The sequence below is a fragment of the Chanodichthys erythropterus genome, chromosome 15, assembly GCF_024489055.1.
Source record: "Chanodichthys erythropterus isolate Z2021 chromosome 15, ASM2448905v1, whole genome shotgun sequence".
Lineage (NCBI taxonomy): Eukaryota > Metazoa > Chordata > Actinopteri > Cypriniformes > Xenocyprididae > Chanodichthys > Chanodichthys erythropterus.
Genome location: NC_090235.1, coordinates 34420543 through 34433968, shown reverse-complemented (window position 1 = coordinate 34433968; position 13426 = coordinate 34420543). Strand labels below are relative to the sequence as shown.

General features: G+C 35.3%; 1 protein-coding gene across 5 annotated transcripts in view; it reads left to right on the top strand.

Annotated features, from left to right (window-relative positions):
• The window catches only part of phactr4a (phosphatase and actin regulator 4a), a 63205-nt gene extending 61087 nt beyond the window's left edge, over window positions 1-2118 (top strand). For 3 of the 5 annotated variants that reach the window (XM_067361796.1, XM_067361798.1, XM_067361799.1), the window contains one exon: window positions 160-2117. In XM_067361796.1, coding sequence (XP_067217897.1) covers window positions 160-175 — 16 coding nt within the window. In that variant the 3' untranslated portion in view covers window positions 176-2117. Of the gene's footprint in view, window positions 1-159 lie in introns of all 5 variants that reach the window. The other 2 variants (XM_067361797.1, XM_067361800.1) reach the window with 2 other exon arrangements.
• Window positions 2119-13426: the final 11308 nt, after the last annotated feature.

Genomic DNA, 13426 nt, shown 5'->3' with positions numbered 1-13426 from the left:
CGCAATATCGCGTTCATAATCGCAGATGAATCGCCTTCGATTATGAACGCGATATTGCATATTGAATGATTTGGGTTTTATCATCAAGTATCATGAACCATCACCTAGACTGAATGTGCATAACAAAAATATAATTTCTTCTTTCAATTCCTTTTGCAGGTTTCATCGGCCATAATCAGCATCCCTGAAGAGGAAACCCTAGACAGATAAAAGCTGCCCCTATAACTGCAGCTAAAAGCCTCCATCTCACTTCAGCATCCTGTTTCCCATGATCCTCCAGCGTATACTGATGAGTGCCCAGGCCAGCCGTTCAGTGCTCTAGAATGAAAAGGAGGAGGAAGTGATGTGGGTGTGTGCAGGATGCTGGTACTTGATACTTCAAACACTTTTGGGGAGCAGAAGTGCCAGCCCTCTGTAGAGTTCCCATGATTCCCATGGCCGGACCACTTTGGAGTATTTCAGGGAAAAGGGGACACAGAACTGTGTGGATTGGGGGTGTTTTAATTGTCTTTATGGTACACACATTTCTGTGATCAAGAATAGGCATGTGTACCCAAACAATAATACTTTTATAGAAATTCTGACACTGGTGATAAACTGTTTTAGTGGTGAGTGATTGTGAGAGACTGTATGAGCGTATGTGTGTTTAATGATATATGCTGTCCACTTATGCCTTAACACTGGTACAGAATTATTTTTTTAGCCTGACCTTAGAGTAATACAGAAGAAAGTCGGCATATAACACTGTTTCTCACCCTGAACACACACTGATGCGTGTTGATCTGAAAGCACATCTTTGACATTCTCAGGACGTCAGCACACGGTGTCACTTTCTGTGCATTTTACTGTAAATTACCATAATTTTTACTTTTTCACACACCTTCTTTAATATTTTTCTTCTTTTTTTAACAACACAGCACTTCGCTTTAGATATTTCAAGGTTAATCCCATAAAAACTTGCAATATTTTACCCAAAAATCATAAGAAAAAGACATTTTTGGCTTGAAGAAAATTAAGCCACTCTAAACCACTAAGATTTTTAGCATTGTGATATAATTTTCATGACATTTAGGCATGTTTTTCCTTCCAAAAAAAATCTTATTATAATGTGTTGGAACTTTTTTCTCGATGCACATTCTCAATGATAATTCTTGTTACTGTAATGTATTTTTTTAACTTTATTAAAGTAAAATACTGTTATACAATACTTTTTCATACTAGCATGCATTAAAATGAGTTTTAAAAAAAAAAATCCACACATTACCATAATGAGAATTAGATTTTTTTTTTTTTTTTCTTCCACAATGCCAAAAATTTTAATGATCTTAAGCTTAATTTTCTTTAGGCAAAGCTTTTCTCATTTCTATTTTGTTTGTTTGAGGAGGGTGTTTTTTTTGTTTTGTTTTGTTTTATTTTGTTTTGTTCTTTGTAATGGGGTGAAATATGACCTGGACATGTTGTTGACAGATTTCACAAGATTCAGATGTAGATGATGATATAGTTCATTGTACATTGAACAATTTAAAACAAAATGGTTGATGTTACATCATGGAGTCTTTGTAAAAAAAAAAAAAAAAAAAAAAAAAAAAAAATCTTGGTGCATTTTTGACTGGTACATGTCACTGCTGGTTTTATGGTACACTTTGTTTTGTAGGCCACCAGAGGGCCTGTGCACTGTATAGAGACATGCTGTAGATTGATTGTATATCTCGTCTTCCTGTCATCAAAAAATTGTTTTAATTGTAATTATAGTATTACACTATCCTGTTTTATAAGGTGCAAACAGTATGGCTACAGGTTAAGTGATATAATGATCCGATACAGAACAGCTGTATAGTTAATTTTTTTATGTAAAGATATTTTAAAACGGTCTTTCACGTAATACATGTACATTCACTTCACCATTAATTAAAACCTAAACTGTGAGTATCATTTGGTTCATTTTTATTATTATTATTGTTTTACATAAGACAACCCAATCTACTGATGCATGGAACATGTCAGTGTTCCTTGGATGCCTCTTTGATGCGTTTACAAAAACCAACAAATGTGTCAGAAAATATTTTTTATTACAAGACTATTAATTTTGAGTCTATACTGCCCTCTACAGGTTAAGTAAATAATGAAAAGGTAGAATACAGTCGGCACATAATATTACCATCTGATTCCTGATATTGTACTATGTGCTGACTGTATTTTACCTTTTCATTCTTTACTTGGAACCTGTAGAGGGCAGTATAGACTCGCTCAAAGTGACTTGTCTTGTGATTATGTATTTATTTATATTACCCTTACCTGTTTTCCTGTCTGAGCAAGATTTTCTTAAATATCAGATATATGTATGTTTGCAATAGTGATCAACAACCATCTTTATTCTTGTAGCGTCTTGTCTTTAAACCTGTTAAGTATCAACAATCATGTCTTTCTGCTGTGGTTTCATCTCTGTTAAATCTATCTTTTTATGAGCACTCAAAAGCTTTTGAAATGTTAATTAATAAGCTTGTGAAGAGGGATGCCATTGTGGCTTCCTTATTGATATGTTTATGAACAGCCCACCCATCATGACATTTTAAAGTTTTCTTGTATCATGAATTTTAAATGGATTTCCACTGCTCTCCGAACACCTCTTCAACTCCAGCACTGCACTCTCTCATCCACACTGTCTCTATCCCTTTATCTGTCTTCCGCACACATTTCACACAGTTAAAGTCACCATCAAATCAAAATTGACCTTTTATTTTCAATTATTATGGTATTTATTATAAATGATTTATCACCAGATATGCATATTATTATTAAAAAAAGCATTAGCTCTTGTAATCTTTAATCCAAATTACTTCTCTCTTGCAACGACATCTCCTCTCTGATGGTGCTTAGTGGTGTGAGGGTCGGAGAATTTGTCACACATGAGATCACAGATATAGCAAACCACAGCTAACCCAGTTTTTATCAAGATTATGGCAAGCCGTTTTAGCCTTGAATACCCCTGGCTCCTTAGCATTGAATACCCCAAGTCGTAATTTAGTTTTGACTAGTCAAAATTCCACTTCCAGATTTCTATTCTGCAATTTTGACTCATTGTTATTGGAATTAAGATAAATGCAAGGTGATTATGACTAGTCATAATATGCATTGATGATATATCATTGTTATTTTGACAAGTCATATATACATTCAAGATATCTACAATGCTATTTTGATTAGTCATATTCTCCCATTGATATGGCAGGTGGAATTGGCTTATAAAACTATGATTTGACCATCCATACATTTATTTTCATAGTATATTTACAATATAAAATGCTTGACAGACAAGTATAATACTTTAGAATCAAGGCAGACCCAGTCATAAAAAGGTGAAAGCTGAGTTTAAAAAGATTATGGCCTGGTTTCACAGACTAGTAAATTGTAATTTGAGATTATCTGAAGAGTTTGGTTTCAAAATGCCAAAATCAGTATTGTATCTGGTCGGTATTGAAAATTCATTTATTAATTTTGCGCAAAATGCGATATCCGTCGTGTTATTCTGTCATGTTTCCACCCTTTCTTTTCAAAACCTGACAAACGCCAGTCTTACGGTGTCCATTTTGGGACACATCTCACTCATACAACGAAAAGGCATCATGCCTCAGACTAAAAGGCTTCAGTCATCGGACAAAACGGCATTGCGCCTCAGACTGAAAGGCTTCAGGTCTCAGGAAAAACGACGTCAGGTGTCAGGTCTCTTACAATTAGGCATCAGACAAAACAGCCTCAGACTAAAAGGCATCAGATGAAACGGACTAAAAGTCATCAGTTTTTTTTTTTTTTTTTGGGCTATGTTTTGTATAACTTTATATTGACTTTTATAATGCAATCCTTTAGTTATCGTTTTATTTCTTCCCCCTTTTTATATTTATCTGTAACTATTACAAAATTGATGTAAGGTGTGTGTGCATGCATGTTAATTATAAAGAATCTATCTATTGATGGTATTCATGTAGGCTATTTATCTCTTAGCAATGTTCTTTATGTTTTTGTTATGAGGTGAAGGTGTAAGCTGTAGGCTATGATATTTTATTCTTAAAGCTTTAATTAAATATTACACTGGTTAGGTTCTATACAGAAAAGAACATGGCTATTTTCACATTGGTCAGCACTCTGCAGAAAAATAGCAATTATCTGAATTAAAATGTAATCGACCGTAGGTGGCGCCGGAACAGCAGAAATAAAGCCGTTTCCCTGGTTACCTCTGTACACAAAGCAGCTGTGGTTATAACAACGCAGTCTAATAGTTCTAAAGATTGTTTACTTCGCTTATGAAAATGAATTATAGTTTTACTACAAATAAAACAAGACAAAAACATGGTTATTGTCGTTAACCATGATAACCACAAATAGTTTGTAGGATTTGTAGTAAAACTATTGTTATCCAAATAGTATCAATCTAACAAAAAAATCATAGTTACCCAACTTTTACTCTAATAAAACTATGGTTAATTTTCATAAATGTTCACGATAGTTTGCAATGCAAGCAATGTGTTATTTATCTAACTTTTTATACAAACAAATAAAACTAGCGAATAATACAAATTTACAAAATAATTGAGTATGTTTTATACAACTTGGTGTAACATTTAACTGTTAGAAAACTGCGGACATGTGACCTCACTTTGAGGCAGGGCAATTTGCTTCCGTAAGTCCTTTTTGTCTGATGCTTTTATGTCTGATGTCTTTTTTCTGAGGCCGTTTTGTTCGAGTTCGCTTCATCTGATGCCTTTCTGAGGCTGTTTTGTCCGATGCCTAATTGCACGAGACCTGACACCTGACATCGTTTTTCCTGATACCTGAAGCCTTTCAGTCTGAGGCGCGATGCCGTTTTGTCCGATGACTGAAGCCTTTTAGCCTGAGGCATGACGCCTTTTCGTTGTATGACGACACATGAGATGTGAGAATATCCTAAAATAGACACCGTACGGCTGTTGCTTGTTCCACGACAGCATCAAACTTCTGTCGCGGTCCACAAAACTGAATCAGAGACAGTTTTTAAAAGCTGTTTTTAATACCAATGTACTTGGTGGCAAATGTGTTTATTTTAGCCATGCGATGGCACCAGATAGCCTACTCTTTAATCGGTAATGATAAATAATTCATTTATAACTCGAACAAGATGACCGTTTGATTTAATTTTTGGAACGACGACTGAATGTATTTTTAGTGAAATGCCTCTAAGAGTATTGACAAAGTTCAGATGCAAATTCTTCAATTTGAAAAATAACTTTCATATTGATTGATTGCATTTTGAAAAAAAAAAAAAAAAAGTGTCATTGATTTATTGCATTTTGGGGAAAAAAATGATCAGTTTTTATAATAAACCTTTTAAAATCAAAATGTAGATTTGAATGTTTAATGTTTTTATAACCAAAAGATGCTATGTGAAAGTTTGAAACAGAAAATAGTGGTTTTCATCTTGCCACTTTCTTGGTAAAGAAAACACCTTTTTACTCAAATTAATCAAAATGGATTTATTGCGTTTTTGGAACCAAACACTTCATCTCTGGAATTATGTACAAAATCAATTATAGATAAGTTTAGTCAAAACTAGTTTGTAGATAATAATAATAATTCCTTACATTTATATAGCGCTTTTCTGGACACTCAAAGCATTTTACATATTGAAGGGGGAATCTCCTCAACCACCAATGTGCAGACGGCAGCCATATTGAGCCAGAACGCCCACCACACACCAGCTTATTGATGGAGAGGAGACAGAGTGATGAAGCCAATCAGTGTATAGGGATGATAAGAAGGCCATGATGGACAGAGGCCAATGGGCAAATTTGGCCAGGATGTCGTGGCTACTACTCTTTTCGAAGGACATCCTGGGATTTTTAATGACCACAGAGAGTCAGGACCTCGGTTTAACGTCTCATCTGAAGGACGGTGCTTTTTGATAGTGTAGTGTCCCCATCACTATACTGGGGCGTTAGGACCCACACAGACCACAGGGTGAGCACCCCCTGCTGACCTCACTAACACCTCTTCCAGCAGCAACCTAGTTTTCCCAGGAGGTCTCCCATCCAGGTACTAACCAAGCTCAGCCCTGCTTAGCTTCAGTGGGCAACCAGTCTTGGGCTACAGGGTGATATGGCTGCTGGCAATAGATATCAGAAAATATTTTCCAATGGAAGAATGACTAGTCAAAATAGCATTGTATCTCGAATGTATATTATAACTAGTCAAAATAAATTTGTATATTTTCAATGCATATTTGACTAGTAATAATCATGTTGTACATATATTAAATCCAATTAAGACAAGTCAAAATTGCAGAATAGATATCTGGAATTGGAATTTTGATTAATCAAAACTAAATTATGACTAGTAAAGCTAGTGGTATTTAATGCTAAAATGGCTTGCCATACATTTCTCACCATCATGCATCTCAGTTTGACAGTTTAGTTTAAGGGCACTGAAAGATATAAATAAATGAATGAAAAGGGGTTTACGGGTTATATTATTACACTTGTCATGACAAAATATCCTCTCCTTTCAAATGTTAATGAGTTATCACATCCTTGGTCACATCATTGGTGCTATACTGATATCATGAGCTTTACAATATAGCCTACACAGGTTTGATTGAGAGGTATGACTTATTAAAGTGCCTCTTCTGCTCTTTATTACACTGAAGTGTGAAGCTTGATGTACCAGTGGAGTGCTTGACTACCGTCTGATTAATTCCTCGTGTGAAATACAGAGCCAATGTCAAATTGCAAGAGAGCATAAAAGATAAAGGAGAAAATGAAAGAATGTGAAGACGAAAGGAATCAGAAAAGGGAAAAGAATAAAAAAGAGTTTCATATTCCTATGGATGACAGAGAAATAGGTTTATAGAATCAGTTTGACTGATTTTAGCGATGAATGTGGGTGGTTCCTTTTGGGTTTCATTTCCAACTGTCTTCACAAGATTCATAAGCAATCAGAAAACCTAAACTTGATTTGACTAGATATAATGGGAAAGTTTCTTCATTCAAAACAGAATAGCAATTGGTTTTGTGCAAATATATATAAATATTTATAACTACAACAACAACAAAAATGAACTCAAAATGCCGTATGAGCCGCTAAAATGCAAATAAATGCATCGTGACTGCACATTCAGTAAATTAATGCATGTTGTTAAGTTGCTTGGCAACCATAAACAGCCTACAGTTACAGCCCATACACACCGAGAACAATAACAATGATTAAAATAAAGTCCACATCTACGCACAATAACATTTTTCTTACAAGAACGCACTGCAATTATGTCATCTACCACTTTGAATGATCAAGCTCTTTAAACTCGGATGGATTCTGATTGGTTGTCAATGTTTTTATTTTTCATAAGCTGGAAAAGAAATAGTTTTCTATATCGATGATGTTCCTCTGTGTCATCGTTAGCTGTGGTGTGGAGTTTTCTATTCTCACAGAATTAAATTGATTATTCAAACGTTATATAGTTACACGTTATTTTGATAGGCCACTTTGGACATTCCATTAATTATATCCTAAGTAACTTGTCAACTAGGCCTACATGTCAACTAACATGTCTCATTAGACTGTAGTAGGCGAAGGCCTGGTTTCACAAACAGGGATTAGATTAAGACAGGATTAGGCCTCTACAATTCTGCTCTCCATATGTTTTTCCATCATCTCTGGGAATGTAAATGGCGCAAGCTAATTTTGTCCATTCGATCGAAAGATCTGAAAAGCCCATACATTTACCCACCCATAGACTATATCCCTATTACCCGCACAGACAGATAAATCGCCTACCCTACACAATGCCTCAGTGGGGGGTGCTTGCACCATCTGAATTGATGTGATTCTGTGTGGGCTTCAGGCATCACACTAGAAGGTGTTCCAATAGCTACTGATGTAGCTCTTAGTGAACATATGAAAGGAAACTACTTAAGAGTTGTTGTTTTTTTCTTTGTCTTCTTTTTATACCACCCACAGGGCTGTTGGATTCTTAATTCTTACCAGGTGACCAGTGTTCTAAGTTGTGTGGTTGTTTTTTTGTTTTGTTTTTTTGTTTTTCAGTGAATGCACATCTAAAGACCAGGCAGGTCTTGACCACAATTACAGTTCTATATCTCTTCTCCTTATTATTTTATTTATTTCAAAGTCCCTTGCAGCCCACCAAAGCAAAATAACCAAAAACTACAAAGACTCAAAGTAAACATGACAAACAGGACAAAATGACCATTAATATATATATATATATATATATATATATATATATATATATACACATATATTATCATGTACACACACACACACACACACACACACACACACACACACACTTACAGACACTTGCACAATCAGAGTCAAAAAAATAAAGCTGCCTGCAACTTTATCATAATTATCAGTAATTCCATTTCACTTTTACACCGCGTTCCAAATTATTATGCAAGTGACATATCAGTAAGATTTCAGTACAATAAACATTCAGATTTTAGTTGGTCTAAGAAAATGTTTGTTTGTTTCTTTATCCATGTCTTTTTAGTTAACTGGTATCAATCTCAGACAAAATAATTTGCCAGATCTATGGAAACCCTACTTAGAGGTTGCTCCACACTGTAAAAAAAATCCCAGTAAAATTTACGGTAAAAAAACGGCAGCTGTGGTTGCCAGATCTTTACCATAAAATAAAGTTGTGGGAATGTCAATTTACGTTTTTTCACTGTAAATTTTACAATGAATTGTTATTTTTCACTTCCAAAAACTGTGAATTTAATGGTATTTTACCGTAAAATTACATTAAATGTACCGTTAGATCTATTACAGTTATTCACCGTATATAGTATGTAAACTTTCTGTAAACCAATTGACAGTTTTTCACCGCAGCATTTTTTCAATCTTTTACTGTTAAAATCACGAAAGATCTTTCTGTTAAGTAGGTTTCTGGACTGTATTTACTGGTTCTAACTTAATTAGGATCATCATGGGCATCGGTAAGAATGCACAAAAGTCCAAAGTCCAATCACTGTTGTTTAATGGAAGTTTCAAGCCATCTGACATACTCAATGCAGAGCATTAACAGGTTTATTAGGTGATAGTATTAACAGTTGATATTAGGTATGTGTGTGGTTTCTATAATAACAATATAAATAATCAGTTTATAGTAATAGTGATAAACCTTTAAATCAACTGAATAAACGTAAACACATGTCTATATAAATGTAAACACAATCAACTATTACTATGCATGTGACCATCATCTTATAACTACTTCTCAATCCAGCATAATCTTCACAATCCACATAAATATGGCTTAAATGGCATTTGTATAGTGTAAACAATAAAGTATGAATATACAAAATATGATCCGTTTTCATTATTTCACTTACGCAGCGTGCATCGGAACACACGTGCAAAGATAGTAACACTGTTATAGCGCTAGCCGTAGCTTCGACAGAAAGACACATTCAATATCAAAACGTTTAAACAGAATACATCAATATAAACAAGTTTTAAGACCTTATATATGCAAATTAAACTTACTTTCAAAGTTACGCGCACTCATCTATGGCTTGAATACACATGAGCCCTCCACAGCGATAAAGCGGAACTTAACAAGTTGCGTCAAACTCTGGGGGCGGGACTAAGTTACGGCTGTCAATAATTGCCAACCCACCAATAAAAATTACTAAGACTACAACTTACTAAGCCTTTTCTACATCTTTCTGAAGATGAAAAGCATTAAATGGTGCAATGTTGTGCAAAAGGCATGAAAACAACCAATATTGTGTAGAACTGAATGGAGATTATCGAATTATCATAAGATTTGTGAGGGATATAGAGCACAGAAGAACTTGGTCAGATAAAGGCTTATTAAGGAAAGTTCCTGTCAAAAAACTTAATTGCATTAAAAGGGCAGCTATAAAAAAAGCCATTGTTAAGCAGCAAACAGGTATTTGAAGCTGCTGGTGTCAACCAGTCAACACTGGCTTTTTTATAGCTGCCTTTTAATACAATTAATTTTTTTAACAGGAACTTTCATTAATAAGCCTTTATCTGACCGAGTTCTGCTGTGCTCTAAATCACTAATAAATCTTATGATAATTTGATAATCTCCATTCAGTTTTCACACAATATTAGTTGTTTTCATTCCTCTTGCACAAAATTGCACCATTTCATGCTTTTCATCTTTAGAAAGATCTTTTTTCCTTCCCATATTGCATGCGAACTGTGAACTAAGTACGGTTTCCATAGATCTGGCAAATTATTTTGTCTCTGATTGATACTAGTTATCTAAAAAGACATGGATAAATAAACAAACAAACATCTTCTTAGAAAAAACTACAATCTGAATGTTTATTGTACTGAAATCTTATTGATTTATCTTACTGATAATTCTTACTCGCATAATTATTTGGAACACAGTGTAAAAAGCTTCCCAGTAGCAAAATGGTAATGTTATTTTTAAATAAGTTAAACTTACCTATTTGCTGGAAGGGCATTCGAGCGTTATAGCAAAAATCTGAAAATGTCTTGAAAAACAAAATGTATCTGTAAAAGTATCTGAGGTTTTGTAACTGTGATAGAAGCAGACTCCACTATAATTGACTCTGGATTGTAAAAACATTGAAAATAAATAAATGAACTTATCTTTTGTTGTGGCCGGATTACCATGCTATTTATCAATAATTAAACCACAAGTCAACCATTTTTTATTAAACAAAAATGGCTGTAATGCATAGCCTCTTGTTGTGTACTGCTTCATTATAATGTGAGTTTTTGGTTCTATAGAGTTTACTTTAACTTTTAAAATGAACAATAAATTTGAGAACTCTATTTAAAATTATGTACACTCCCATGAGATGAAGATTACTGTACTTCTATAGGGCTGACATGTTGATATTACTAGCTGAATACTACTCACTTTATCTATGTAACCTCCATTTTAGCTGCAGAATTATTAATCATGGGTGATATATCTATGATATATTCAGACAAACAAATTGATCATACTTAGGTTTGGGGATTTATGAAATTACTGCATTTAACTTGACAAGTGTAACAACCATGAGTGATTCATCAAATGTACAAGTGAAGTGCAGCTTGGTGAGGTGTGCTTTTCCTTTTCTAAGCAATTGGGCAATTTTCACCTAGAGAACAACACAATAGAATTAAAAGAGACTTGCTTCAAAAGGAAGGTCCAAATCCATATCTAGAGTCCAGAATACCCTGGCTGTGCTCGAAATCACACCCTTACTTGGCCACAGTGGCCATTATAAAGTGCACCTATACAATCCCGTAATGCACCACAATAATGAGTGTACAACCGATGTACACTCAACAGCTACACGCTATAGAATATACCCCTGTACTGTGAGGGTTGGGGCACATGAATTCCTGCATCTTGTCAGAAGATGGCACACTCAGTGTGGTTTTCATTCACTGCTTCAAGTAGAATATATTAATGGAGTAATGTATGGAATAGTGCATGAACGTATAGGAGACGGTTTTACGTAGATACAGCTGTAGACTCCAAGCAACTAGCTTGTTTCCACCCAGAACACTCTTGCAACTATAGCAATTCTTTAAAAACCCTCAGAACCCATCAGCACCCACACAACACCCGGGCATTGTGGTAGTTAAGGCTTCTTTCTGTTACATGTTAATGTTTTACAGATACAGATAATTTAGTACACTGGGTTTTCAGTTATTTGGAGAAAGCATGCAACTGTTAATGGGAAATGAGGTCTGCAGAGGCAGTGAAGCAGTCATTATCGGGTCTCTGAAGCTTTCCTGATTCTGTGGGGAATCTACATAGTCACTGATGTGAGACTCATTAGAATATGCTGGACTGGCAAGATTTCCCCTCAATAATTTGTTTCATTTTCTCAGTCCAGCCTCAGGAGTTTAATTTGGCAAATAATTCATTTAAAGCACAGAGGCAGTCATACACATGGGAGTTTGATTAATAATTGTTAAAACACAAATGCTAAAGCAAATCTGTGGTCACATATTTATTTGAAAACCTTAAAGGAACAGTTAACCCAACAAAAATATTTCCTTTACTTAGCATTCCAAATTAATATGATTTGACCTTTTCATTGCACACAAAAGGAGTTGCAAATATTCTGAATCCATTTGATAGCATTGTTTGAGGACAATGCATTGTTTAACATAATATTTGTGACAGGTGACATTCTGATATAAACCTTTAGACTGATAATGACCTTTTAAGTATGTGTACATGTAGGCTACTTATGTAAGACCAGTGATAAGAGTAAGACATTATATATAACTTCATAAAGGTATATTGTAACAAAATGTGTATCATCTGCTCAGTTAAGACTCTAAAGATATTTGATCTACTGAAAAACATATGGTGATATTTTACATGGTCTCAGGCCATTACTCACATGCCATAAGGAATATTTATCACTGTATTCTATAGCATAAACGCAGGCTATGATTCAGACAATCTCATAGTATGCCTGAACATCTGAAAATTGCAGCAAAGACTTTGACTGCAAAAACAACCCTTTACAGAGCCATATTGTATGTTTACATACATTTACATTTAGTCATTTAGCAGACGCTTTTATCCAAAGCGACTTACAAATGAGAGTAGTAGAATCAATTAAATCAACATGAGAACAACAGTATGTAAGTGCTGAGTGAAGTCACAGTTATGTCAGTAAAGTGCTCATAGCGAATTTTTTTTTTTTTTTTTTTTTTTTTTAAATAAATAAATACACAGATAGGAGAAGAAAATTAGTCAAGGTAAGTGCTACTACTACTGGGTCAAGTGCTGACGAAAAAGATACGTCTTTAGCATTTTTTTGAAAATGGCTAGAGACTCGGCTGCTCGGATAGAGCGTGGTAGGTCATTCCACCAGCCAGGAACAGTCCCGGAGAAGGTCCGTGAGAGTGATTTTGTGCCCCTATGTGATGGCACCACAAGGCGCCGTTCACTTGCAGAACGCAGGTTTCTGGAGGGCGCGTAAGTCTGAAGTAGTGAGTTAAGGTATAGCGGTGCAGAGCCAGCTGTCGTTCTGTAAGCAAACATCAGAGCCTTGAATTGGATGCGAGCAGCTACTGGCAGCCAGTGCAGACTGATGAAGAGAGGAGTGACGTGCGCTCTCTTCGGTTCGTTGAAGACCAGTCTTGCTGCAGCATTTTGGATCAGTTGTAGAGGCTTGATAGTGCATGCTGGAAGGCCAGCCAAGAGAGCATTACAGTAGTCCAGTCTGGATAGAACAAGAGCTTGGACAAGAATTTGTGTGGAATGTTCAGATAGGAAGGGTCTAATCTTCCTGATGTTGTACAAGGCAAATCTGCAGGACCGGGTCGTTGCTGCAACATGATCTGTGAAGGTTAGACCAGCATCCATCACCACTCCAAGGTTTCTGGCTGTCCTGGAAGGAGTGATGGTTGAAGA